General features: G+C 40.6%; 4 protein-coding genes across 5 annotated transcripts in view; 3 read left to right on the plus strand and 1 right to left on the minus strand.

Annotated features, from left to right (window-relative positions):
* Positions 1-1,575: 1,575 nt before the first annotated feature.
* szl (sizzled) lies at positions 1,576-3,113 on the plus strand. The gene is made up of 4 exons (XM_074678255.1): positions 1,576-1,972; positions 2,075-2,241; positions 2,379-2,471; positions 2,575-3,113. Exons 1-4 carry the CDS (start codon positions 1,662-1,664, stop codon positions 2,883-2,885), a joined length of 882 nt encoding a protein of 293 aa, XP_074534356.1. The 5' UTR covers positions 1,576-1,661; the 3' UTR covers positions 2,886-3,113.
* Positions 3,114-4,778: 1,665 nt separating this feature from the next.
* LOC141796244 (prolactin-like) lies at positions 4,779-7,033 on the plus strand. Its single transcript, XM_074677233.1, has 5 exons — positions 4,779-4,788; positions 4,875-5,053; positions 5,164-5,265; positions 5,391-5,576; positions 6,824-7,033. Exons 1-5 carry the CDS (start codon positions 4,779-4,781, stop codon positions 7,031-7,033), a joined length of 687 nt encoding a protein of 228 aa, XP_074533334.1.
* A 378-nt stretch (positions 7,034-7,411) lies between these two features.
* On the minus strand, positions 7,412-11,852 carry dbx2 (developing brain homeobox 2). Its single transcript, XM_074678222.1, has 4 exons — positions 11,391-11,852; positions 10,203-10,286; positions 8,167-8,351; positions 7,412-8,006 (listed from the first exon to the last, which is right to left on the minus strand). The coding sequence occupies exons 1-4, from the start codon at positions 11,665-11,667 to the stop codon at positions 7,815-7,817; spliced, it is 738 nt and encodes a 245-aa protein (XP_074534323.1). The 5' UTR covers positions 11,668-11,852; the 3' UTR covers positions 7,412-7,814.
* A 6,133-nt stretch (positions 11,853-17,985) lies between these two features.
* Positions 17,986-27,268, plus strand: part of nell2a (neural EGFL like 2a) — a 99,214-nt gene continuing 89,931 nt past the window's right edge. For both annotated transcript variants that reach the window (XR_012598895.1, XM_074677799.1), the window contains exons 1-2: positions 17,986-18,417; positions 18,645-18,773. Coding sequence is in view for 1 of the 2 variants with exons in the window: in XM_074677799.1 (XP_074533900.1) it covers positions 18,366-18,417; positions 18,645-18,773 (181 nt within the window). In the remaining variant the exon portion in view is untranslated. The remainder of the gene's footprint in view (positions 18,418-18,644; positions 18,774-27,268) is intronic.

The following is a 27,268-nucleotide window of genomic DNA, read 5'->3' on the forward strand; positions in this document are numbered from 1 at the left end:
CAACACATTACCAATGCAGACACAGTGTCTACAGGGCAGCCATTAGGCTCAACAACAGACCCCTGCTGGGCTCCTGGCAGGGGGAGCTTGTTAAATGTGTGGCCCTATTGTTCTCCCAAATTGGTCTGTGACTCTAATTGCCCAGTTAGTCCCCTCTTATGGGCTGTACTCGTCTACCCGACTCGGAACCAGCCTCCAATTGTCAGATCAGGCTGTAAAAGTTGGCTGACATCAGTTGGGGCTGATGAAAGGCTCTGGGTGGCTCTGAGAGCATAGCCTGTCTCTGCAGATGGGGTTGGTTGTGGGCAGACACATTGGGTAGGACCAATCAGAGTTGTGGCATCATGTCTAAAAGCACAATGACCATGACAGGCTGGCTGGTTTAGAGACCTCTGATTCATGAGGGAAAGTCCTCCTAAGGCCTTCAGGCATAAGCCCCAGATATACATCTAAATCTGCAGACAGACGACATCCAAACAAATTCGATGATGCTGTTTCGTAGTTCCATTGTTGAATTAAGAGGCCCAAATACAAATAACAAAGAAAACGAGACAAATTAGCACTTGTGTCTGCATCTCAGGGCAAGATCTCTGGTGTCTTGAATGGGATGTTGGCGTTTTACAACTGACCGTTGATGCGTCTGTCTGACATAAGATGCTCTATGCTGCTTTGGCTAATTATGGTTCTTTTTATTATTTTTTATAATTTACTTTTGAACCACCTCTAATCAAACAGATTGACTTTGATAAAGGTTGGCCATGTTGGTCAAAAGAAAATGCATGTACATTTGGAAAGCCAAAATGTGCACTATCACTCTAAACTGCAGAAGCATGTTTCAGCACTGAATAATGGATACTGGCGTTTTTGTAAGAGCCATGCACTGTGGAGAAAATGCATCAAACATCAGAATAAGTAGTCCAACTGTATTTTGCATGTGGATCTGAGTTTGTTTTATTGGCAGATCAAAGCCAGGTAAGCCAGATGAGTCTATGCTTTGCTAATGAGAACCTGAGGCTCTGCAGATGAAACCTGCCAATTAGGAAGCACGGACACATGAAAGAGACTCACAATATGAAAGAGACTGCCAGTCTGTCTGTTGAAAACTTCAGTTTGTTAGAAAATATTGGAAAAACAAAAGCCTCATTATGGTAAAGTTCTATTTTTCAGTCGGCACAAAGAAAGACATATTCGTTTTTCACATACTGTGCCAATAGGGAATAAACAAAACATCGAGCTTCAGGTAACTCAAATAAGTAACAGTTCTGTGGAACAAAAAGTGTTCTTGTTTTTAAAAAAAATATTTGATCTTTTCCCACTTGGACTCTATTTTTTTTTTTTGCTTCTGGACTTTTAAAAGAAAACTGAGCCTTGTGTTACTTGGCTCCATTCGGTGAAAGCTCAGCTGAATCCCCCCCTCCCCTCTCCCCTCCATCTGCTTTCTGCAACCCCCCTCCTGTCTGCAGTCATCACAAAACAAGCCGCTGTCTCCAAACGCATCGTCTCTACCTCCTTTGATAGGTAGTTGATAACAGACTTGCAGACTGATGGGGCTGGCTGACCTTGCTGCATAAAAGCCAGCAGCAGCCTCTCCAAAGTCATTCAAGGACAACAGAGACCTCTGGACAACAAGATCTCTCGGAGAAAGCTCATTCTTCTACACCATGGACTCTGGATTTTGCAAACTCTTCAGCATGGCTTATTTTTTCATTGTGGCTCTGCTGGCTATGGCACATCCTTTAAAGGCATTTGACCTGGGCCAGTCCACCCGCTGTGTCACGATCCCAAATCAGATGAAGGTCTGCAAAGATGTTGGTTACTCAGAGATGAGGCTGCCCAACTTTTTAGGTCACAGCAATCTGGAAGGAGAAGTTGTGCCTCGCTCAGAGGACTGGAGGCCCCTGTTGCAGACAGGCTGCCATCCTCAAGCTCAGGCCTTCCTCTGCTCCCTTATTGCCCCCGTCTGTCTTGACACGTAAGGACACTTTCTGTTTCTTATTTTTTACTCTTTTGTTTACTTATTGTGAGTTCTTGTGTTTAGAAAGTTGTGTAACATTTTCTCATTCTTTACCCCCAGTTTTATCCAGCCATGCCGAAGCTTGTGTGTGGCAGTCAGGGACAGCTGTGCCCCAGTGCTTGCTTGTCAGGGTCACCCGTGGCCTGAGGCTCTCAATTGTGACCGCTTTCCTGCCGAGGAAGACATGTGCCTTACTCCCCATGCTAAATTTGGCCACTTTGCCAAAGGTAAGCCACACACCAAACATTAGAGCTCTATTTTACCTTACTTTCATAAACCCAGAGCTTTTTATTTTTTTTTAAAAAATACAGTATTGTGTAGGTCCCACAGTTTTTATTAAATCCTGTTTTATTTATTGTCACAGACTTGCCTAAACCAGCTTGCCAGAACTGCCCAGCTGTGGAAGAGGCTCCTGCAATGAAAACAGTCCTGGATGCTTTTTGTCAGCATGACTTTGGTAAGTTACAAAAATACTGTAAAAGGCTGTGTGTTTTGTTTTATGGCCATGTTTTGTGTGTGTTGTGTTTCAAGTTGATCAATTTTCAATTCTTTATTTGTAGCTGTGACTGCCAAAATCCACCGCCATCGTCAGCCAACAGGAGATCCAGAGTTTGAGATTGATGGCCGTGTTGAATTCATCCGCCAGGGCCCTCTGCTTCCTTATGACACCAGGCACCTTCTCCAGCAGTGGCTCCTCATCAACCTTCAATGCGCAAATACTCTTGTACGCCCTGGACGGTCACAGCTCTATGTGCTGTCTGGCTCTGTGCAGCCTGATGGGAGCCTTGCTCTCACCAACCTTTTCCCCTGGCACAAAAAAGATGCCAACATTGCAGTGGCCACCCGCAAGTGGAAACACCACAGATGTTGAAACCAAAGACCTGAACCTGTGTTTGAAATGTGGAGTCTAAGAGAAAAACTTTGAGCCCAAAATCTAAAAAGAAGCTTTATGTGGCGTGTCTTAGATTCTGGAGAATTTGTACAGTAATCTAAGCATAAATTTATAGAAGAAGAGAGCTGGACTCAGACATCAAACCCTTAAGCCTTCCTGAGCAGCTCACTACCTCATTGTTTTTCTTATAGCACACAGAGATGGAATGCACTCAAACCTGTACATAATATTATTAAATGTAAATTGATTTTAGATTCTATTTTCTATAAGAAGAGTGATGTATTTATGACATCTTTTTATATTCATATTGCTTGTAAAATATGACAATAAAATATCGTCCAGTAAATGTATTCTCTGTGATTTTGTTCTTTTATTTATTAATTAATACTTCTTTTACACACAACCCTAAGTCCCCAATTAACAACTATTAATCCAAAAATCATTCAAGAGGAACTAGAAGACGCAGGACCCCTGAATCCTGTCCTCTGTGTTCTCATTTTACCACAAGATGGCACTGTAACAGAAGCAGAGCATGGTTTAATGTTCATAGTGGAACACAGACCCCATCGTCACAGGTATCACAAGGTGAGAGGTTATTTACAATTCAGTATGAAAACTTTTGCATGCTTTTGTTTAGATTTTAGCTGCAAAGCCTACCTTTATAATACATGTAACTACAACTTTATGGAGCATATATGACTAAATAGTACGGTTATCAATGAATCATGACTCCTCACTGTGGATGGCCTTGTTTGAAAGAAGTTTGAAAATTTGACTGGTGCCATGGAACAAAATGTTTCTTATTGTAATCTTGGATACCATATAAAGTTTGATAATTTGTATAATTTTGTACAGTTTTTGCAATTGTTTTTTTTTTTTTGCTGGTATTTTGTTGGGATGAAATGAATGCACAAAAATGCTTTGGAATATTTTACTACGCTCATTGTGGATTTAGAAATGGGTTGAAGCAATGTGGTTGACAGTTGGCGTGCACAAACTTTTTGAAGGGTGAGGGTGACCATGCTGTGCATATTTTTTGAGGGCACCCAAGCACACGTTTTTGACACCTAAAAGGACAGTTTATCATGTTTTAACCAGCCAAGGAATCCCTTTAGTGTGTTTTGGTTTTCAAAAGAGCACTTTAGCATGCGTATTGGCTGCCTTGGCCCTGTAACGTGTGTTTTTGTATTTCATTATTATGACATAGAAAAATCCCTAACTTTACCTTTTTTTTCTGGCTAAAACAGGCTTCCATAAGTTATCATTACAGAAGTGTAGGAGAAAAAAATTTGGTAAGCAGTGATGTACTGTTTATTTAAGACAGTGACGCCCAACACCTTACGCTTGATGATGGTCTTTGTTAGGCACTGTTTATAAAGGTTCTTCTACCATCAGGTGTGAATAAGGGATTATGAATGTAATTTAAAAGTGCTGTAAAGAATAAGATAGCACTCAATAGGTAAAGTCTATTTCCTGCTATCTCCAATGTGTGAGTTTTTTTTAACCTCATGTGGTACAAAACTAGATGTAAGGCCTAAGAGCATTTTTTCCCTCTCCTTTTCTTTGCCTAAGAGCGCAAAAGACAATGAATTCAGGTTTAATTAAAACTGCATACAGATATTTCTTGTTCTAAAGTGAAAATCTGCATGTGTAATCTGTGTAGTATGTCTAATGCCTTGTTTACTTCTGTCCCCTCTCAGATGAGCAGATAACTAAACCAAGCATAGCGTATGACGTACACAGAGAAAAGCATATTCACATTCCTGGATGAACCTATAGCAGCGTCATTATTGTGTGAGGTAGCTTCTACAGGAGTATCTGTTGCAGAAAAGGAGTGTAACTCATCTTGTGCTCTTCTGAGAGGAAAGAACCATGAAAAAAGGTAGGGCAACAAAATCTCAAAAAGGATCATTTCAAAGATTTTGCACAGCATGCATTATCAGTGATGTTTGTTTTGTTACTCTTTAGTTTGGTTTGCTGTTCTCACGCTTGCGTGCCTGCAGTTATCCAAGAGAGTAAGGACTGCTCCGATCTGTCTCCATGGACAGGCCGGATGTCATGTTCCTTCATTGTCAGATCTTTTTGACCGGGTGATACAACAGTCTTCAAGAATGCATGGCATCTCCACTGATCTGCACTCTGAATTTGTGAGTTGATTTTGTCATGGATAGGATTCATATTACACTTTCACTTTCATATATCAAACATAAATTCTGGTTCCAGCGTGACTTGATCTGACATGTTTTCATCTTCACAGGGACATTTTTTCTTTCCCAGTAAGAATATCATAGGGAAACAGAAGTGCCACACACATGGCATACTAACACCAGCCAACAAGGAGAACGCACAACAGCTAGGGGTGAGCATTTGGGTTCGTATTTTTAATAATACTTTTTTTTCTGTTAAAGCCATACTGAATGCACTCTGCTTGAAAATGATATCTACTTCCCCACTGAGCCATTCAAACCGTTCTTTACCGTGTAGAGAGAGCAGCTGACAGAGGTGATCAGGAGGCTGCTGGGGGCTTGGGATGACCCTCTGTCACAGCTCTTCAAGAGTATGCCACAGGATGAAAATCAAGACTTCAATCACTACAGCTACAATAAAGCGATGGAGATCAGTGATATGGTGCATGAGCTGAGGGATGGGGTGGAAAAAATTGCTGAGAAGGTAAGAATCTCCTAATGCTTGCTAAGCGTTGTGCAGTCTTATCCTATGGTGGTGATATTTTTTATTGCCATTGACTGTAAATCAAATGGTTGCTGTAGCTTTGTGCTCCTCTCATTGTGAGATCTGAGGACTGCCTCAATGGGTGCTGCTTTGTGCTCGAGGCCCAATTGTTGAAAAATGTGCGCTGAAGTGCCCTATTGGGTTGCAAAACGTGTGCTAAAATGTTCTCTTGGGTGGCAAAGAGACACAAAACTGCCCCCTTGGCTGGTTAAAATACAATAAACTGCCCTTGGATGGCAAAAACTGTATTTGCTTTTTTTTATTTTCACCCCTGCCCTTCAAAAAGTCCATGCCTGCCACTGCAGAGTCACATTTTTTTTCTTTGTTTGGATTATTAACAGGGTAAACTGTCTCGCGCTGCTCTGGTGTCATGCTATTATGTAACTGACGCGTCTACTGGCACCAAGCTTAGTTGCTGCCTACCATGAGTGGGCACAATTGGCTGTAGAAATGCAAAGAGGATCTGGCCTGTACCAAACTGTACTGATCCATACCGAACCACTTGGTGGAAACGTGGCTTTAGTCCTCTATCCTTAAGTTCTTAAATCAGTCACACCTGTTGTGTGAAAATTCCATCTGTCAATGTGTTATCATGTTGCTTTTATGTCAAAGATTCATGACACACTTTTGCGTCGTCACCTAGAATTGACTAAGAGCTTAAAACAAGAGCTAACTCCAATACGGTTTAATTGAGTTGTTTCATTGTGTACCTCAAATATGGTCAGCTTGTATCTGCACCTGCATCCAACGTCTCAGGTAAATGGAAGACACCATAAGTTATCTTGTGTCTTCTCTTATTATTCTATTACCTCCAGGACAACTTTTAACCAATCCTCTGATTAACACCACAAAATTAAAAAAAACTAATTTCTTTATATAAATTTACTATGAATGAAATGGTTGAGAAAATGTGTTATCAATGTATTTAGTTTTCATGGTTCTACCAATACTGCAGCCAGTCAGTAGGGGGAGCTCTAAAAAAGATGGCTTCACAGTCTGGACACTTGTATCATCCATATTGCTATACGGTTCATGATCACAGCAGCAGAAGAAAACCTGGTTTGAATGCTGTGCATCAATAAATGAAATTCTCCTAAGAATTGTTTTAATGGCAAACATGTCTCCGTGTGTTTTCTTGCAGGAATTTATTTCAGTATGTGTCATTTATGTTCTTTCATCCTCCGCAGATGAAGCTGTTGGGAGTGCTTAGTAACACTGCTGGATATGTTTCTCCTGGGGCTCTGGTTCCCCCTCCAGCCTTTTCCTTTAACAAACAAGGAAAACTCAACTCAGTGGATTACCACGACCTGCTCTACTGTTTCCGCAGAGACTCCAACAAAGTGAAAAATTATCTCCGTGTCTTGAAATGCACTACCCTCCCTGGGCTGGACTGTTAATGCTGATAGCAAAGCAGTGATCTTACCTGAATCATTCCCTGAAGTTAAAAGACGAGAGGATTTTCTTTGTATCATATTCATTTTCTATAAGTTTACATTTGTAATGCACTTAATATAAGTCATTATGCTTATCTGGTACATTATTTTCTTCATTGATTATTTCTCTTTGAGCATGAAAATAAAATTTAAAAAAATGACTTCGACCTCATTGTTGATATTTTTCTGATTTTTAGGAGCACAGTCTCTCTTTTTTTTAATGGTAAAGTTTTTTCTCATTAAAATGTAATAAGTTATGCACACAGTAACAAAACCACAAAACCAGAGATTTAAAAAGCTTTATTTACACTCCATCCAGACATTTAAGATTTAAAAAATATTTACAAAATACAGCCGATGAAATATGATTCCAAATGATGACCAAATGATTACCAAAGCATGTGATAGAAAAAGCTTGTGTGAAAATATATTAAATGAAGTGGCTAATTTCTGCGCACTAAGAATTGTAATGTTTCCAGGAAAGACTCATCAGATTAATAAGCCATGAATCATTCACTGAAGCAGTAGAAGTTGTAGAGATCATTAAACCAAAGAGTTGAACCATGTTTCATCTATGATGCAGCAAAATAATTAGATGCATTGAAAGTTAATAACAGGATTGTTAGTCTTCACAGAATCTCTATTTTATCCTCAAGCTTTAACACCAAAAGGATACTGTAGCCTTTTACAGTTTTTTTTGTTGAGATTTGAAAAGTTTACTTCATTTTAAAGTCACATCAGCCTCTTATGTGTCGCGGGCATTCTTCTGTGTCAGTGATTTCTCTGTTTTTGCATCGTTGTGATTCTGTGATGGTTCTTCCTCTTCCTGAGCAAGACCTTGAGCCATGAGCTCATCCATCGGGGAGCGGGTGTTATGAACCTCCTTCTCTTTACAGTTCCTCCACTTCATTCGTCGGTTCTGGAACCAGATTTTGACCTGAAGTAGAGACAAAAAAAAAGAGATGCATACTCCTTTATTGATTTATATTTGTTACTTTACCATGCACACTTCTTACATCTAATCTGTGGAATGAAACAGACAAAAAGCAATGAGCGGTTAAAAAGGCAAAAGATTGAGAGATTTAAATCCAAATTACCTGTGACTCCTTCAGACTGAGACTAGCTGCCAGTTTGTTGCGGTCTGTCTTGCTGATGTACTTTTGTCTCCGAAAAGTTTTCTCCAGCTCTTTTCGTTGGTCCTCAGAGAACACAGCCCTCCTCAGGATCCCTCTGCGTGATTTATTGTTCACCTCGCCAGACCACATTCGAACGTTTGCACCCTCTGAAACACATTCAAAACATTACACATGTATTAATTTCAATGTATTTTCTCGGACTGATGATTATGAGTGTCATTGATAAGTAGTTGCCATGAATACTTAGACCCTTATGAAGGCATGTGGAGGATATTAAAACCATCTAGGGAAGTAAAGGTGTTTTTTTTTATCAAAGGAAACAAGATTAAAAAAAAAAAAAGTAAATCGTTCAATGTAGCTCTGGATTATTTCCCTCAAGTCTTGTGAGTTACATCATATTAAAAGACATTACCCAGTTTTATTCACACTAGTATTTACACTGTACCAATCACTCTTCATTTCCTACTTTTAGAACCAAAGATCATGCCTCTTAGTGTCACATTCGCTTTATAATGCACTTTTCATTTCTTTTTTTTATTTGCCCAATTTAACAAACTGGGGGTGACTAAAGAGAATTGAAAGCCACTTCAGCTGAGATAAAGGGATTTGATGAACTGTAAGGAGCAATCCCACGCTACTTCACTCACAGGTGCAAGCATAACAAAAGTCAAGTAGAACAATTTATCCCATCCATTCAATGTTGCCTTTTTAATCTGTACGACAAATCTGCACATAGACCACCTCTAGGGAGCACATAACCGGTTTGGACATGCTTCTCACTTCTCTATTGGGATTCAATGGCTTTCACTTAAATAGCTGATTACCAGGTCATTCCTGGGCATCGTGTGTGTCTACCCTAGTGGGACAACTATGGAGCCCTGTTGGACACCAACAATAGAGCTGTTCAATGGAAATGCCATTACTCGATGGCTCAGTGGTCCAACACTAAATCTTTTCACTTGCAGGTATGAAGCCAGTTTGTATGTGAAGATGAGCTCGAATAAGTCTATAAAAGTCACTTTCATTGAATGCTTTATGTCCTAGTCAAGAACTCTCCAATGGGCAGGAATGAGAGTTGAAGGACAGGAGAAAAGAGGGGGGTCGGTGGACCAAACTCTTTAGTCATACAATGGCTGGGGGATGTTCCTGGTCCAACCCTCTTCTGTAGAAAAACGGGCAAGTTTTTTGTGCTAAACGGAGTTCATTGCTGCAGTGAAAAATTGCGGTGAGGTCGCGTGTGGATGGTGGAGTGAAAGTGCCGATTGGTCACGGCCAGACTTGGCATTGTTGCGTTGCTGGGCACTGTGGGAAAGTGTCAGCCCACTAAGAGGACTCTAGAGACCTGTGGGATGAGGGCTTTCTGATTTGTGCTATTTTCTACAGCATTTGACAGGCATCTTAGGTTGCAGCAACTAATAACTTCCAGTTGCTGTGAGACAAAAACACTGAGGGGTTTGATACTGGGTTGGTGCGTTTTTTTTTAACTTTTGAATTCGATGAACTGAAAAACTTTAAGGTATAATTCAGGAAGAGCAAATAAATAATATCTGCTGCAGTTTAAGGTATCCTAAATGTTTTCAAATCCCAGAAAATCTAAAAAAAAATGTGTCCATGCTGCTCTGATTCACAATCAAATAAAATAATCAAGCTGTGAAACTGTCAGTCTTATTTAGTTGTAAGAATCTGCACCTGGTTATCATAGTGTTAATATGACAGAAGACAAGATGTTTATTGGCTTTGCATATTTGTGCTAGTAAAAGTGTGCATTTGCAAGTACAAAATAGGGGGGCCCCAGGGACTCTTAAAAAGCCTTGCAACCCACCCCTCTTCCCCATCCTAAACAGCCGTGAATGGTTATGAATAGAGCTGTGCAGAGTTGAGTAGAGAATTAGCTCTTTGGCATTGCATCAGTAATTAGCTGTGGAGAGCATGGGAGACCCTGCTGCTAATGCTTAGAGAGGAGCTGAGGCATTGCTGATGAGGCATAAAACACTTACTGGAGAAGACAGGAGGGGGCCTGGACCCACCGCAGCATGCCAGCAGATACTGCGGGCTCTGCAGGAAAGCACTGCTCAGTACACCTGCACATATAGATAGGAACAGTCAGATACGGTTGTGTAGTAACCAGGCGGGACAGATATAATCCAAGTGGGACTCTTACTGAACGGACCACTGCCTATCTGTGAAATTACGTTGTCTTATTTTAAAGACAAAGTAATTTTAACTTTTTTTTTCACTTTTTCTTACAACTATGTTAATTGAGATGGTATTACATACGAAACAGGAATATAAATGTAGCCCTGACCTTGTCTTATCAGTGTTAAACTTAAGAAACACATTGAACCAGCTTCCCCTTTGACAAAAAGATGTTTTACAAGCTAAGCTTGAGTAGAAAATTGCCCATGTAAGATCGAGATATTAGTCTAATGAATTAAAAAAATGGATTGCTTTTACAATAAATGAACAGTAGTTATGAACATTTGTTTTAACTGATTATTCTTGCAGTACTTGGATTTCTTGAAAAAATCAAAAGCAACAGGTCCGTGATGAAAAAAAAATTAAAAACATGCCCAAGATATTTTTTTTCTTTTTCTCTCTAAAAATGATATTCTATATTATTCAAAACTTTTTTAGAAGGGAGTTGTTTTAAAATGTTTGATGTACCAAATGCTTGTTTTTTTTTTCTTTTGGAGCACATTAGTTTGGTACACTGTCAAAATTAAAAATAACGTTCAAAATTTACATTTTTAGAGGACAAAATGAGACTGTTGTTTGCCATACAGCAGACATGAATATTTGGAAAGACATTTTATTAGGGAAAAGCAGAAAAAAAATTCCTTTTCTTATAAGTGCTCTTAAATAAATCAATAGGGACATGTTCTGAATTAAATCTGTAGATTTAAGTCTGATAATATACACGTAGTTGGCAAAGTTAAAATTTAAATCTAAAACTACTGCTTAAATTATAACTCTTAAACTTACTATCAGTAACTTGAAACATTAATTGAAACAACATATAATTTTCAAAATGCAACATATTGAAAAAATAATTAGAATTTTGGTGGGGCGAAGAAGTAACGGTTACCACTTGAAGTGTAATTTCGGTGCACTAAGTTGATAAAATGTCACATAATTTAGATACAACATATCATTTTAGATTCTTTGAATAAAAGAGGTATTCTTACCTGCATGTGGCAGATACGCTCCGCTTAAATCTTTCACCTGTTGAGGACTCGGGGCCTGGCTTATAAAGGCTTCATGCTCAGAGCCCCAGCTTCTCCTCGGACATTCACACGCTCCTAGTCTCAGGTGTCCACCTGCCGTCCTTTCCTGACACGCTGAAGGTGTGTGAGGCTGCAGCAGATTGTCAATAAGAAAACTCTTCCCTGAGTTCCCAAAGCCTGGCAAAGCAGGAGGGGAGCCAGCCATATTCCTCCTGGTGCAGCTCTGGACTGAGACCATCGTGCTCACTCAGTGACCCGAACACTTGAGTGCCCTCTTCAGCAGTCACAGCTCAGTGACACCAAATTCTCCTTTAATTCCTGCTCGAGTGACCAGGCCAACTTCATTAAACTTTGAGGAAAACAAAAGTTCTCTGCCCTTCTTATTTTGGGCCTGCACTTTGCTACAGCACTGTGTCCTGATTGGCTGAGTGGCTCTAATGTGCTTCTCAATTCAGATAAGGCTCGGGTCTTTTCTAGAGTGGCAGAAGGTGGGTCTGGCTCATTCATTATGTCAACTAGCCTATTAAATGATAGACACCAGAGACAATGAACTGCTGGCCAAAGTTTAACATGCACCAAACAGTCTTCTGCAGTAGTAAATAGTTTTCTCTTTTCTCCAACCTCCTATTGTGCCTCATACAAACCCGTCAGGAGTGCATTTGCAACATGGCTTTTCCCTCCATTTCATGTTAGAAACGCTGCTAAATACGTGGTTCATGTAATGTAATGATAATTTTAAAAAAAAGATACAAAAATGTTTGCTGACTAAAAAAATGCATTTTTATCTGTTTTTTTTCCAACTTAAAATTACAGAGAAATTACTGACAGAGAATTTGTCTTAAAAAATTAGCATTACTTTATTCTCTGTAATTTTACATAAACCCTCAAAAGACAACAGATGTATTACCTGCATTATGAAAATGATTTTAGTGCATCTTTCCACTTGTTTATGTTTTCCAATAGTTTGCAAACTTTTTATTTTGTTTAGTCTTTAACTTTCCAGATAAAGTTAGATACTGATGACACTGTATTGTATATAATACTCATAAATAGAAAATTTTGACCTTACATATAAGTGAAAACTCATTTTAGTGACTATCTAGGAGAAACTTCCATTAGCACATCTTAAGAGAAATTAATGCCAAGCTTTGCAGCTTGATTTGTTCAGGTTTTGAACCTTTTGAAACAATGACTTTGCAACCCAGTCCGTACTCTTTTCTTTTTTTCATCACATGGGCATAATAGAGTTCATTTTGCAGTGTTTCTCCATATGCAGGAGACTCAACCCCTTTCAGCTTTTCTTTTAGTACCAGACTTTCTCTTGGATCTTGTTTGCTGTATTTGAGAGTTACAACCATAAAATTTAAATGGACACATAGAAAAACACGAACACACACACCTCAAGATGAGGTACAAACATGTCCAAAGAGAGGCTTGTGTAACCTTTCACACTGCAACTAATGATCCTCAACATTATATAAAGAGTCCGGCAAGAGGGGCGACAGACGTGGATTCAGGGCACAGTAAACAGGCATATCCAGTCTGCTGGGGTGTGCAGGAGGGTGTCAGGGAGCTCCAGTCTGCGCGTGCAGTTACCTCATGCTGAGCATGGAAATTGGCCCAGACAGCTCAGCCTATTGTGCGACGGCCAGGGAGCCAAAGGTTGCTTGTAATCAAATTTGAGGTTTTATTCCTCAGACTGGTGGAAAAGGCATAGCGCTCTGTCACATGATGAGTGTTAGCAAGGCTGTGTGCACTTCCTACTTTTGTGTGTAGTGAGAGTATGTTAACATGGTGCATATAGAGAAGAGGCTGTGATAGTCGCCCGTGACTTTTTGTTTGGTGGAAAGCCATTTATCTGTAACTTTGTGCTACTGTTATTAGCTGCACGTTCTTAAAAAAAGACCCTGTTATGGTTTGTTTACTCCAGTGAAATTCGGAGCATCTTTGTAGTTTTTTCTTGTACGGATTGGGTTATCCTGTACAAAAACCTTTCAGCCACAAATAAGAATAAGAGGCAAATTTAGAATTTGTAACAAGTGTGAAAGAACCAACAATACAAATAAAATGGAATAGAATTGTGTATGCTTGTAAAAACTCTGTATTTCTCCATTCAGTGATTTTCCAGGTGAAACCAATATCACACAACTTTGTCCCCTTTTTAAAGGCATAGCCGAGAGCGTATCATCATTAAGATTCACCACTTTGTAATTAGCCAGATTCCAATAGCGCTCTCCAGGAGAGGGAGGTATAATTAGGCTATTCTTAAACAGAAGGTCTTGGAAACACCCTGAAGCAAGTTCATGTGAAATTATTTGATGTCCATCTCTTTTTTGGAAATGGAGGGAAAAACAGGGCTCCCTTCTTTCAGATTCCTCACAATGGCCCTGTTGAAAGCCAGTACTCTGCAGACCGGCTGAGATCCCTTTTCTCTTCTTTTTAACCCCACTAAAGCTCTTAAAAAGACACCGGCCCATTGCACACGCAATTGATATTCCACCACTCGAACTTAATATCGTGAATGGAGGGCCAGGCTCTATGAATCAGGAAGACAATGCGCTTAGCTTAGCAGCAAACTGGCACTTTGTGTGCGGTGTCTGTGCCCCAGAGGAGGAAGTTTCTAATGTGAGCTTCACAATTGTGCGTCTATAGAGTTCTAATGAGCTTCTGTGTGCTGAGTGAATGGCTATGGGCTATTCACCATAAGGGTCCAATGAGCCAGCTCACTGCACACATTCACAATGGGATCCAGGGGGAGAGGGAGTGGCTGTGTGCAGCAGCAACTCTGCACAGACAGTCCATAAAACTTCAGCGTTCTTATGATGGTGACTTAATGAAGACTACAACTGTTTTTAGACGGTTTTATCTTCGATCACACCTTTTAAACTTAGTTCCTCTGTTTCATCTCAAAAGGCATCCAGAATAAATACTTGTTCAAATGCTACCTTGTTCTTTTTTTTAAGTCGTAGTGGAGAGAACTCTGTGTTTTCTTTTTCAAAATGTTGATATAAATCTGCAGAGTATTGTGCAAGAGCAAAGTAAGAAAAATGTCAGTGTTTGACCTTTAGAGCCAGCTTATCAAAGAGAGTTTCAGGATAACACAATTTTAAAATCACCCTGTGTGCACTGTGGATATGTTGTATCTCTGGGTTTAAGGGATAACAGATTTACATGAAGAACTAAATCAAATAAAATCATCACCATGATTTTTTTTTATTTTGTCCCAAACTCTAGAAGAATTAAAACGTCCTTTTCTTTGATCCATCACCTGCCTCTGCTGTGTCTCGGCAGAAACATTTGGCTGCCGTTATCTTGTGTCGCCAAGTATTTTACATCCCTGGGATGGTCCAAGAGTGACACAGTCTGTTGCCTCTCAGTACTGCTACACTCAGATACTGTCACTGCAATCCACTGCTGTGCACACAAGATGGCACTGAGAGAATGATCTGTGCTTCAGCTCGATAAAGAGGAGGAAATGCAGAGTTGTGAAGATTAGATCTTAGTGTTATATTTTCTGTAAGCCTTACTTATTTATACCATACATTTGTTCTATACATATATTGGAGAAGGCATTTCACATGCTCATCGTTTTGACATTTGGGGAAGTGCTATCAGTTTTTAATGCTGTTGCAGATAACGCAGGCTCTCAAGCAGAAAAGGAGCTTGAATTCCTAGAAAGCAGCTCTAGCCCAAATGACTGAATTGTATGGCAGCTGTGTAATGACATCACCCATGTTTAACATTAAATTAATAGGTGACAGTTGTTGTAAGGAATGCCTCTATGTTGTCATCGCTCTACTTGTCATATATTTGAATCAAAGACTGCTGTAGCTGAATATTAAACGCATTATTAAACAGACCGACGTAATGAATCACTTGAGCGTAAAGACTGGATATGACTCATGAATATCAGATTTAATTGACAGACAAGGTCAGTACAGCATGGAGTTGTGCTACAAATGAATCCCTGGAAAGCTCAGTGGGAACATCAGGGAGCATTACTCTGCATTGATTTAAAACCTAGCTCCATGACAGCAAACCATTCCTTGTTTTGTTCTTGATACCGGTGCGTCTACATGATAGAGTTATGAGCACTGTGATTGAGCCCCTGAGAGTTTTCTGAGTCATTGCCCATCTGGACCTTTTGGAGATGAACGACAGGACTTCCTCTGTTCCTGCTGCCCTTGCCCTGAGAGATTCACTCTTTGTGTGTGTGTGTGTGTGTGTGTGTGTGTGTGTGTGTGTGTGTGTGTGTGTGTGTGTGTGTGTGTGTGTGTGTGTGTGTGTGTGTGTGTGTGTCTGTGTCTGTGTCTGTGTCTGTGTCTGTGTCTGTGTGGGTGGGTGGGTGTGGGTTGCGCAGCAGGACTGTGTGAGGTTATTGCTTTTCTATCTTGGCTGGCACAGGCTTTAATGACTCTTATTTTCCTGATGGCACTTTAGGAAATGACAACTTGTGGGTAATACAAAGTAATTACATTTCCTGCGTCTACACCCAGAAGAAATCTAGTGTTATAAATAATGAATTGGGAGGTTGAGGGGTAAGAACCCTCTCACACAAGAGATGTGACACTCAGCCACAGCATGCCCTTTGTTTCAGACATACGAACCAGCCAGGAGATAAAGAACTGCAGATTTTTCAATTCAGTCTTATTTTGCTGTAATTATGAATAAAACATGTAACTGAGGTTGATAAAACTGTATTGATATACTACAGACCTGCACCGCCAACAAAAAGACCCTGGACCCTGTTCAGGGCTTGGGATTGCCTCTGAGCAGATTGTATATAAAAGGACTTCTATTCATGTCTATCTGGCAGGATATTTATTGGTATTTGGGTAAAACACAACAGTTTATCCTCCCCTTTAAAAAGTAAACACACTACCATGGTATGGCTGCTAATAAAACAGCTATGTTTCAACATGCTAATTAGTCCCATGGATGGAGACGATGCAAGAGGAATAAACAAACATTCAAAGCACAAAGCATCTGTGCTCCATAAAAAGCCATTAACAAGGCTGAATCACGGAGACAGCCAAGCCACCACATTTTAATTTGCATTTGTACCACCTGCCGGAGAGACAAACTACGTATAACCTCACTGGCTGACTTCACTAATTCAAAGGACTGACTACATCCACACACAAGATAATTTAGTAATTGGCATTTCTAGTAAAATAACATTTAAGGTCTGCTCTGGCATCTTTTCCTGACTGAACTTCTGTTTTCTTTAGCATTCAGATCAGACAAAAGGTTTGAATGATAACTAAAGAAATCTGTTTACAGATAGAGGAAGACAGTGTGCAAAATCTATCCTGACTTTTCTTTCCAAGCAGTTTTTCACACCACTTTATGCATAAATACATCAGACTGTTGTTTCTCTTTTTTGTCATAATGTGACCTTTCAAACTTCGCTGACCTAATCTAAAATCGATGTGGACGTACCCAAGCACTTTAAATGCTCAGGAACTCTCCACCTATCATCAGAACAAATGAGACCTCTGGAGTGGGAGTTAAAAATGTTCAAGACAATGAAAAAGCTTGTTTAGCTACCTGTGGTACATCGAGTGCTCTGGAGATATCAATAAAGTGAGAACAATGAGAGCTCCCCCCTGTGGACTTGCAGTAGTAAGGGTCATTAAGAGCATTTCTTTCTTGTGGAAATTAGGGCAGAAGTCTGCAATAGGGGGTCCAAGTATACTGAGTCTCTCCATAAAATAGGTGTTTGATCTGACAAACATTTAAGATTTTCATTGAAAAGTTTGAATATACTTAAATGATAAAAAACGTTCCTCTTTTGGGATATTACACATTTAAACGACATTTTTGTAATATCATTTTTTTTCAGCCACTTTAAAGACCTTGTTAGGAACTACAATGATTTTGGTGCCACCTGTTGACAAAGCTGCAACTTTATTTCAACCCTGATTCTATTCTTAAAAAATGTTGTCATTGTGATTCTTTATCCATCCACCTCGTCAGCCCTATGAGACATCAAAATGACTACATGAAAATCACCAGTCTGACCTGATGATGTATTTTACTTTGATTAATTTAATTTGTTTCATAATCATCTGTAAACTCAGAAAATTACAATTAAAGCTAAAATTAAAGTTTTTCAGAAGAAATGATATTTGACTGTTACCTTCAAATGAAGTCATTGTATTCTGGAGCCATTTGAACCAGACTTTTAAAGCAGTTTTCAGGGAATTTCCATCTAACATAATGATAATAATAATAATAATAATAATAATAATAATAATAATAATAATAATAATAATAATAATAATAATAATAATAAATGCTAATATTTTTCTTTTGTGTCTTTTAAATCCTTGTATGTCAGACTTCATCAGTAATTTTAGATGCACCACAAACACTGTCTGTCCTTCATGGTAGGCGTGGCTCCATTCATGCTGCGTGTACTTGCGTTCTCGTCTGTGGCCACAAGGGGGCTTCACAGTCTCTCCTTCTGTTCTGTCATTCCTCACTCCTCGACAGCCCTCCCTCCTCCTCACCCCCTCTCTCTCCTCTCCTCTCTCCTCCCTGCTCCTTCAGCTCTTTCTCCCGCTGCTGTCGGAGCGTCTGTTCAGCTGGTGGAGCAGCGGCAGCAGGCAGCCCGCTTTGTGCGTCCTCTCTCAGCCACCTGTGCCGCTGATGTTGCGGATGGAGCACACCCTGCGTTACATGGAATAATATCTTCATTGTAACATCTCTTTTTTTCTTCTTCTTCTCCTGTCAGGATTTGCTTCCCCTGTTTTTTTCCTGCACCATCGGGCATCTAAAGTTGTAATGATGATGCCTGGACCGCTCCGCATATGGGATTGGTAATCTAGGCTTCTGTGCGAGGGTGAAAGCGTCGTTCGCATGTGATTGAACAATACTGTCTCTCGGAAGTGGACATAAAACATGGACTAATTTATTTTTCACTCATTCACTATGGGATTATTACAGTTTTTTCTGGTTCTGGGCATATTTTGCTCCTTCTCAGGTAAGACACACGGCTGTCACTGACCGTATTGTAACATATCTTGCAACATGTAGGATGCATGATAAAATGTCATTCCAATATGTGATCAGATTCTTCTTATTTCATCTGGCAGCATGTTACCTCCCGCCTCTTTCATTAGCACCTATCTGCAGGGCTGTATCACAGAATCACAGGTGTCCTTGCCTCCTGATAACAATGACAATCTTGCTTTTGTGTTTGCACATTAGTTGTAGGTTTTGGGGTTGACCCTGCCCTGCGAATCAGCGTGTTTGATGAACTAACGCTGGGAGAAGGCTTTGATGGAGTTACTCAGGTCCAGGGCTTCCACAGCGAGTCTAGAGCTTTCCACTTCCAAGGTACAGTAACAACACACATTCCTTGTAGTTCCTTCAATGATGGGATGTTATTTGTGGTCATGAGGTGATCAGGATGCAAAGATATGCAGGAACCAAATAACCCTACATAAAAAGGTCTTTTTCCTCTTTCTTTCTTTCTTTCTTTCTTTCTTTGAACAACTGGTATGAACAGCAGTAATCCACAGATAATCTCCTCTTCTGAGACGCCTGTGCAGACCTTTGTGTTGAAATGTCAGATTTTATCATAATACTGTTGCCACTGCTCTTTTACTATTTTATTCACAACTGTTAAAGAGACTGTCAGCAGCAGCATACAGTGGATTTGCAGGTCTGTTTGCAGACATAGTTTGGGGCCCCTTGGACTGCCACCTGCCTGAACAAAAGGCATTACTGGGTCCCCATGAAAAATTGGTTTGTAGAGGAGGGGGAGATGGGTGGATCACAAAGAGGAATCATAGAAAGACTGAGAATAATCAGATTAAACCCTTCGGGTTGTATAATGAGGGTAAGTGGGCCCCTCGCAGGAGTTTATCTGCTTCTTGAGCAGTGTGGACCCCTTCTGTGAGCGCAATGTCAAAGGGAAGAAGAGTGAGTCAGATGTTTGTGTTGCAAGTTTTGGAGGCTAAATCTGTTAACTGTGGCCTTTGACAAATGGCACTGTGCAAACCAGATGTCAGAGCTGCAGGGCCAGGCTTGACTTGTCCAAGCACTGTCCTGTCGATGTCATTGTATGTCAGGCACTCATACAAGCCAAGGAAGACTGTTAACAGCAACGTCAAAGTCTGGGATAAATTTGTCCATCACTCAGCTAAAAGTAGCAACAGAGGAAATCGCTTTCAGCTCCAAGATCAGCTGCTAACTAAAGACGTGGCAACACACAAATCTTCTCGAGGGGGCCGCGATGCACCAAAGTGACAGTGCTGTTTGGGGACAGAGAGACACCACAATCATTTGTCGACAGTTTTCCTCTTCCCACCTCCTCTCTGGTATCTTCTCATCTCGCCACACAGCCGCTGAGACAGCAGCACTTCTGCATGGAGCAGCAACTCCAGCAGTTCTGTGAAGGCAGGCCATTTGATGTCCTCTGTGTAGACAACACTCAGAAACGCTCCACGCAGGAAGGAAGCAGAAAAAGAGAGGGGAGGGTAAGGAGGAGAATGAGAGAAACAAAGACAGTTATAGGGAGAAGCTCCTACAGCTTTTTGCACCTCTCCATCATTTCTCTGGCTTACCTTTGATTTGCACATTCAGATACGCGGGCAGAGAGGGAGGAGAAGGAGGAGAAGGCAGAGGCATGTTATTTATGGCGGCGCTCACCTCCGTTCTTCATTTGGGATGTCTGAGTTAAGTCACTGATGCTGGGCGATACGGAAGAGGCAGCGTGAAGGAGCATACAGGCACAGCAAACCCAGGCCTTTGCTTGTTTGTGATCAGAAAATAGACAAGGAGAGGCACACATACTGAAAGAGTGAGCAGGATACAAAGAAGCAGAGAGACAGAGGGGAAGAGAGAGCCGAGCTGAGCTATCTGCCAGCTGTTTGATAGACTGTGCTGATTCCACATGTACCGATGCTCGGCTGGCTGGGACCAGCAGACAGGCCCACGGTGACATTCCGACGCTCATTAGATAGCAGGCAGAACACATCCATGGCTGTCCTCAGCACCGCCTGCCTGCCCGCCTGCCCAAAGGGAAGGCTGTTATCTCTGGGTGCAGAGGGTGGAGGCAGGAGGAGGGGTGGCTTCTGAGAGCTGAAAGCGAAAGAGCAGGGCAATTCACATGTGTACTTGTGCATCTGTGTGCACCACCAATCCTCTTGCTGCTTGTATATCTTTAAATCTGTCTGCCAAAGTGTGCTTTTTTGTGTCTGAGAAAATCAAGGAGCAGTAAACAGTGGGGGGATTTCTGTTTAGTGCACCCCTGCTGGTGCTTTTGAAGGTAGCTGTCAGCGCTACATTGCATGGCATTAAGAGAGGTGGACCTTAGGGATGGGCATAATACAGATGAGGGTGGAAACACCCTTAGGCTACACTCCTCTCAAATTCTGATGCCAGGTGATGCTCAGCCATGCTCCCAAATCATCACATCATTAGCACCTCCCCCTCCCTCCCCTCCTGTTTTTAATATCTCCACATCCAGATATCTATCTGTCTCTTATAAACAAGCACCGGGGCCACACCCAGAAGCACCCCCTCCCTTCCCCCAACACACATACACCCACTCTCTCCTCTCTCCGGCTTTCAAACTCATTCTCAGTGCAAACAACACAATTGCTAGAGCTACTGCTAGAAGCATCCTTTCAGCTGCAGAGCAAGACTGTCCTCTGTAATTGTATCTGTGTGCATGCATGTGTGTGTGTGTGTGTGTGTGTGTGTGTGTGTGTGTGTGTGGATCCTGTCTGTCTCCGGAGCGTGTTCTTGCTCAGATTGTTTGAACACTGCCGGTGAGGTGTTTCTGTGTATGTTGTGATGATTACGTCCCCCGTCTGCAGCAACACTAAAGTGTAACAGAATGGAAGAGACTCATTTATAATACAGCAACACCATGAGTGTGTGTTTTCTTCCTTGCGAAGACAGAGGGACTGTGTGTGGATGCGAGTTTGTTTTCCCTGCATTTATCTGTGTGTGAAACAGACGTAAGTGTTTCAAATCGGAATGAAAATGGTGTGTTTCCACAGCGGAGGCTACACTTGACAGCTGCTATTACACTGGTGCAGCTACATTCATTGCGGACTGGGGCATTCAGCTCCTGCACTCTTAACTAAGTTTTACTGAGACGGTTCAGAGGGTGATGTGTGGTGCTGTTTTGTTGCAAGCTCTGCAGATAAAGGAAAGACAAGAAAATTAAACTTCAGGAATCGATAAGGTTAATTTAAATGAGTTTAGTGTAAGAGGCGTGTTAAACTTCTGTGCTCTGTTTCTGCTGTGCTTTGGCTAAGAGTCAATACTCTCAAACAGAGCATACAACGCAACTGTGTTTCAAAGTTAGTTACCTACGTCTTATTCTGTCGGACTATTCATGTAATGAATATGAAACATAATGAAATGTAATTGAGGCTTAGCCACGCCCCCCTCACACTTACTCTAACCTTTTAAAACCAAACAGAAACTAACTGTCTGCAATGCATTTTAATGTCCGTCCAGGCAGAGAATGTCTGAGGGTATAGGAAAAGCTACAGGCAGTGTGATTGGCTCATCAAGTTTTGGGGGCCAGGACTTCGCCATAGGTCAATTGTGAATGTAAAATTAGAGATTTGGTTTCAATGTCCTGCATGGCTACTAGAGTAATTTCAAAGGAGTTTGCTCTGTTGTTAAGTGGTTGAAGAGGATCAGAAGGAGAGGAGAAGATGAAGTGTTATTGGAAAAAGGCTTAAAGACTATGTGAGGGCATAAGTGATCTTGAAATAGTCTCATATTCATAAATATTTGACTGTTCATAATCTACAATTTTAAATGAGATTATCAGCAAAAAATTCTTCTAAATACAATTTTTCAGTTTTCATGGTTGGGTCAGATTCTTCATAGAAAACATGAATCTCTTAACACTGGTCTGCAAAGCCCTACATTAAGGATCCACAATCTTTATACGGTACAGACACGCCTGGGCTGTGTGTAACACCAATCAGATAGTCTGCTTACCCTCTGTACTCTAAACAACTGTATAAACCAAGCTTACAAAGTTTGTTGTCATGTTTCAAACATAGCACTTTGTCGCTTTGTCATTTGGTCTTAATGTAAAATCCTCCTGCAAAAAGTTGTCTTGCACAAAGAAAAGTAGTAGAAAGAAGATCTGTTCTTCATTATTTTTTCCAGAACAAATGCACGCCTTGGTGAGAGTCATATTGTCACCACAGTAGGTAGTAATGCTCAAGGGAAATGATATCTTTAAACCCATAAAAACACTATAGATTCCATAAAGAGGTATCATTGCAGTAAATGCCAAACGTATAGTCCTCACAGCGCCTTTGAGGTTGAGAAATGAAAATGCAAACAAGGGAAACATCATGCATGGCCAGACTTTGGACTTTTAAAACAAATATCAGGGATGTCCACCGTGCCTTTTCTTCAAACCTGGGGCATTGCTTTCCCCCATAAATGAAAAATTCCAATTTTTAAGGCGAGTACAGATATTCTGAAGAGATTAATATCCTAGCTGTGCAAGTTTAACTTCTGACTTACCAACTTGTCTAAAGGTTAGAAAATACTGAAAAAGAATCTAAATTGAGCATGTCAACTAGTGGACATAGGGTCTTTGGATCAATGATGTTAACCCAGTCTGCAGACTGTGGCAAACATTGGTAAAGCTAGCACAGCCAGTCTTTGGTCCTCCATGGAGGCTGCATTCAAAAGTCTAGTCAGCTGGTTATATGCCAGTGAAGTTTTGTTTTTCTAAGTTATGTTTTGAACTTTTTTTTGTCTTAGTTCGGTTGGAAATCTGAAGAGAGACAAGAAGTGAGGGGAACAGAAAGTGGCTTTGTAGGTGCTTGAATTAGTGCCCCTGATGTATGCCAGTTAAACCCAACACAGCCTACGTACAACTTTGTTTTCTTTCTAAATCAAAATACTGACAGACTGCACCGCCCTGTGAGAAGCCATCTGTCATCCAGGGGAGTGTAGTCCCAGCTAGTGGAGGGTGGCTGTGCCACAGCTTTGACACAACACAAGACCAGCATTCAAGATCTACAATGATGCAGATATTAATAGCGAGGAGTTAAAAAAGTTAATTCTCCTTCTAAGTTTTTCTGAAGTCAACACTCAGATGTCTGACCAGTGCATCACAAAGATATTGGTTGTCCTGATTGTGCACCCTGGCTGTCAGGATCTCCCTCTGTAAAAAGATCTCAGTGTAATAGATGGAAACAAATCCACAGGCATCACATTCCCTCCACCGTTTAGCTGAAGCTAATACGAGGCTCCTGCAGTCTGAGTCAGACAAATCAGTTGAGGGTTTATTTTCAAGTGAGAGACAGTATGAAATTTCCTCTTTGTGCTGCTCAGACGGTGTCTGCTTGCTGAGCGGCAGCGGGAGGATAGTGACACAAAGTGGGGATTGTGAAGTGGAATGTACGGCGCTGATTTGTGTAGCTCAGACTGCAGAAGTCTCACATTAGTTTGAGACTGTTTAGATTGGAGTTTGAATGGCCCCTCGTCTATTACACGAAAACGGCTTACGACTTTTCACAGCTAGTAAGGCCAAAAGGAGAGTTTTATAAGGATCGATACCTGGGTGTGTGCATTAAAGTGCAGACTTGGATAAAATATCTACCTTAGCAGGAGAGTTTAAAGAAGCGTGGCAGCTAATTGTTACAAGAATTTCAATTAATTTGACAAGTAATTTTTGCTAGCCATTGTAGCTATGTGTCTATGCAATTGCATAGAAATTTGCAATTTCGTTGCACTGGTTGCAATGACAAATGAAGTTCTATTCTATTCTATCTGTGTTAGAGCCACATTGATATAATTTTGTACGTTTGGAGTTCATGGTTTTTGCTTTGGAAATGTAGATTTGATTTAAATTTTTTAATGTTCATATTGAAACATTGTGTGTAGTAGGCCTTGGTGGATATAGCTGCTAAGTTTACATTTCCTGCTGCTGAGTGTTACTACCGTCCTAAACAAAGGGCAACATCTGGTTCAGAAAAATGAAGCCTATTTGGAACTGCTGAAAGTTTCCAAAAAACAGACTTTTATGGCATTAAATAACATATTTACGGCCTGGTTTAAAAAACAGTTTACATTTGAAATGCTACTTTTGCTGTGGGCACATGCTGTGGGGATGAGTGAAATTTTTCCAACTCAGCAATGTAGAAGATATCAGGATCACTAGTTTGTAGGAGTGCAGGAAACAATCGTTATATATCAGGATTTTTTTGTTTGGCAATATCAATATTGGGATTCCATGTCAAAAAATCTTTTTTTTTCCAAACTTAAATCTTCATTTCACTCTTTATTTATAAACTGGATAGAAAAAAAGTTAGCAAGTTTTCACCAGCAGAGGGTGAAATGTTTCTCTCTGACTCACATGATGTACATTTTATGGGAAAATAAAGCTTCTGATATAGTCTTTAAACATTATCATTATCATTTAACTTTTTCACATGGTCTGGTTTTAAAAAGTAAACCAAAAATTGGTAAAAACTTGAATATCAAAGAATTGCAATTTGAATTTAATCAGCATCCCAAACACTGTAATAGAATCGAATCACAAGAATAGCGTATCCTCCCAGCCCTACTGGTTTGTCCAGATAGAGAGGAAGCTCGAAGCCCGTGTCATATCCAATATGGCCCCTGCCAACAATCAGCTTCGTTACTCTGCATCAGGAACAGACCGGTGATGTAGTTGGCACGTTTTTTTTGCCACGTGAATCGAAACTCAAGACAAGAACGTATTATGCCAAGCAGAATGAAGAGCAACCGTTTTCTGACCATCATGGTTTCAGTTTTTGGCCAAATCCTATAGGTTTGTCTCTGTGTCTTTTGGAAAGTAGCCTACAGTTAAAAATTTCTGGTCCTGCAAGAAGTAGCAAGATGATTTCTGTTTGAGTTAAGTTTCCACTACACTGTTTGCTGCAAGAAACAGTAGCAGATTTTTCATTATGTTGTTGCTGATTTGTTTTGAAAACAGGCTGGAATAATATTAAGACTCTTTTAAATTATTCAGCACAAGTTTGACTGCTCAGTGAGAGACAAAAGAGCTTGAATTTTTTTGTCATTAGCAACCATCATCCTACATTTCTTTAGCTGAAAAAGGGTCAATCAATTCTCTTTTACTGTACATTTGCAAATTTGTCATTGATGTGTGTTGCATTTGTCTTGGAGAAACTTGAATAATTAAAAAAGCAAAGATGAGCTGTGTGTGTGTAAGAGCAGGTAGTAGTGAGAAAAGGACTTAGGCAAATCTGAGGAGTTTTTCTTGGCAGTCTATAATCAGTCTTTGACATTGTTGCTGGAAGCTAGCTCATTAAATTCCTGTTAATTTGAAATAGAAACACTTTGAAATAAGATCAAAACACAGCAAATCTTTAAGCTTTTAAGAGAGAATACAACATTTACAAACTATGGTTTGAATTTCCCACATTATCTGAGACTCGCATCACATTTGAAATCATGCCCAGTCCAGAAAAATAAGTGTTTTAGTCAGAGCCCTCCATCACTGACAGTTTTTATAATATATGATTATTCTGCTTCCCTCATTATAAGCTGTAAGTTTTGCAGTAACTTCTGTTGCTTTGTCAAAAAAAGTTAGGCAACCTTTCCAAACTGTTGACTGACATTATCCCCAACTCCCTGTGGTCCAAATCTCTTTTAGTTGCTGCTTTCTGAGGCGCGCCTGATCCCCTGCACCACACAGGACAACCATGGAGGGAGAGATATATTCGTGTCCCCCCAGGGCAGTTATACAGTTGGGCGGCTGGAAGGCTGTCATTAGCCCTGTGTATGTGTGAATGTCAGACAGGCGGTCACTGGAGAGGTGATCTAAGAATTGGGGATTTGCTGGCCAAAGCAGTCCTGGAGGTGCCCTTGGCTCAGTTCATTGTTTGTTCCAGAAGAGTGGAGACCGTAGAGGGGGGGCTGAGATGCAGATTGACTGAACACGGTGGAATATTCAGGAGCTGAAACAAGCAGCTTTTTTGGGGGGCTGGCATGGTATTGTGTGTGAGGGTTTGTGTGTGTTCGTCAGTCATGTTTCTGCATATCTTGACTTTGTAGCAGCCTCTCTTTGAACCCACTTATTGTTTGTTTGGAACTGTGCACAAGCCAAATGTCTGCACGCATCCTCCTGTGCCGTGTGGTGTCGTCCTCTACACCTGTTTGTGTGTGTGCTCATGGACTCAGGATACCCGTGTGTTGACAGTAATGAAAGGTTTGGAGTTAGCTGCTGGTGGAGGGTTTATCATTACTCTAATCCCTCTGGAGAGAGATTCTCTTGCCTAACCCTCCCACACGTATCCTTCTGTGTGCTCAGACCGGCAGATAAAATGTGTTGTTTGAAACCTGCTCAGTCATTTTTTTTTTTCCAATGGAAAACATTACGCAATCACAAAATAACACATTATCACTTGTTTTACTGTAGCATTGTGTGCCTTCCTCTGCTGACTGAGATGACTGTGTTTATTCCAGCCCTTCCTGGCGCTGAGATTTTGGTGCAACTCATGGCTCGCTCAATGTTAGCTGGTCAAAAGATGGCTTCTTTACAAAATTGTTGTGGAGTTGTTGCGAAGGCGTGGGTGGTGTTATCTTGTTCCGTCAATCCTTGAGAGACCAAAAACTAAAAGTCCTTCTTCAAATTCAAAAGGTGTTAAAAGATCTTTTAATGTAATATCTCTTTACTTCTTTGGAGAAGATAGGAAGACATTTGCCAGTGAAAAATAACTGTTTTTGTGAGACCTGCAACTAGTGCTAAGGAATGGATTTGGAATAAAAGAATGTTATCCTATTGGGCTGAATCTTGTTATTTCCAGAATTTTACAAAATGAAAAGTCTTTATTTCATAAAGG

The sequence above is a fragment of the Halichoeres trimaculatus genome, unplaced genomic scaffold, assembly GCF_033239565.1.
Source record: "Halichoeres trimaculatus isolate MK-OKI-2021-1 unplaced genomic scaffold, fHalTri1.1 fHalTri1_scaffold_10, whole genome shotgun sequence".
NCBI classification, from domain to species: Eukaryota; Metazoa; Chordata; class Actinopteri; order Labriformes; family Labridae; genus Halichoeres; species Halichoeres trimaculatus.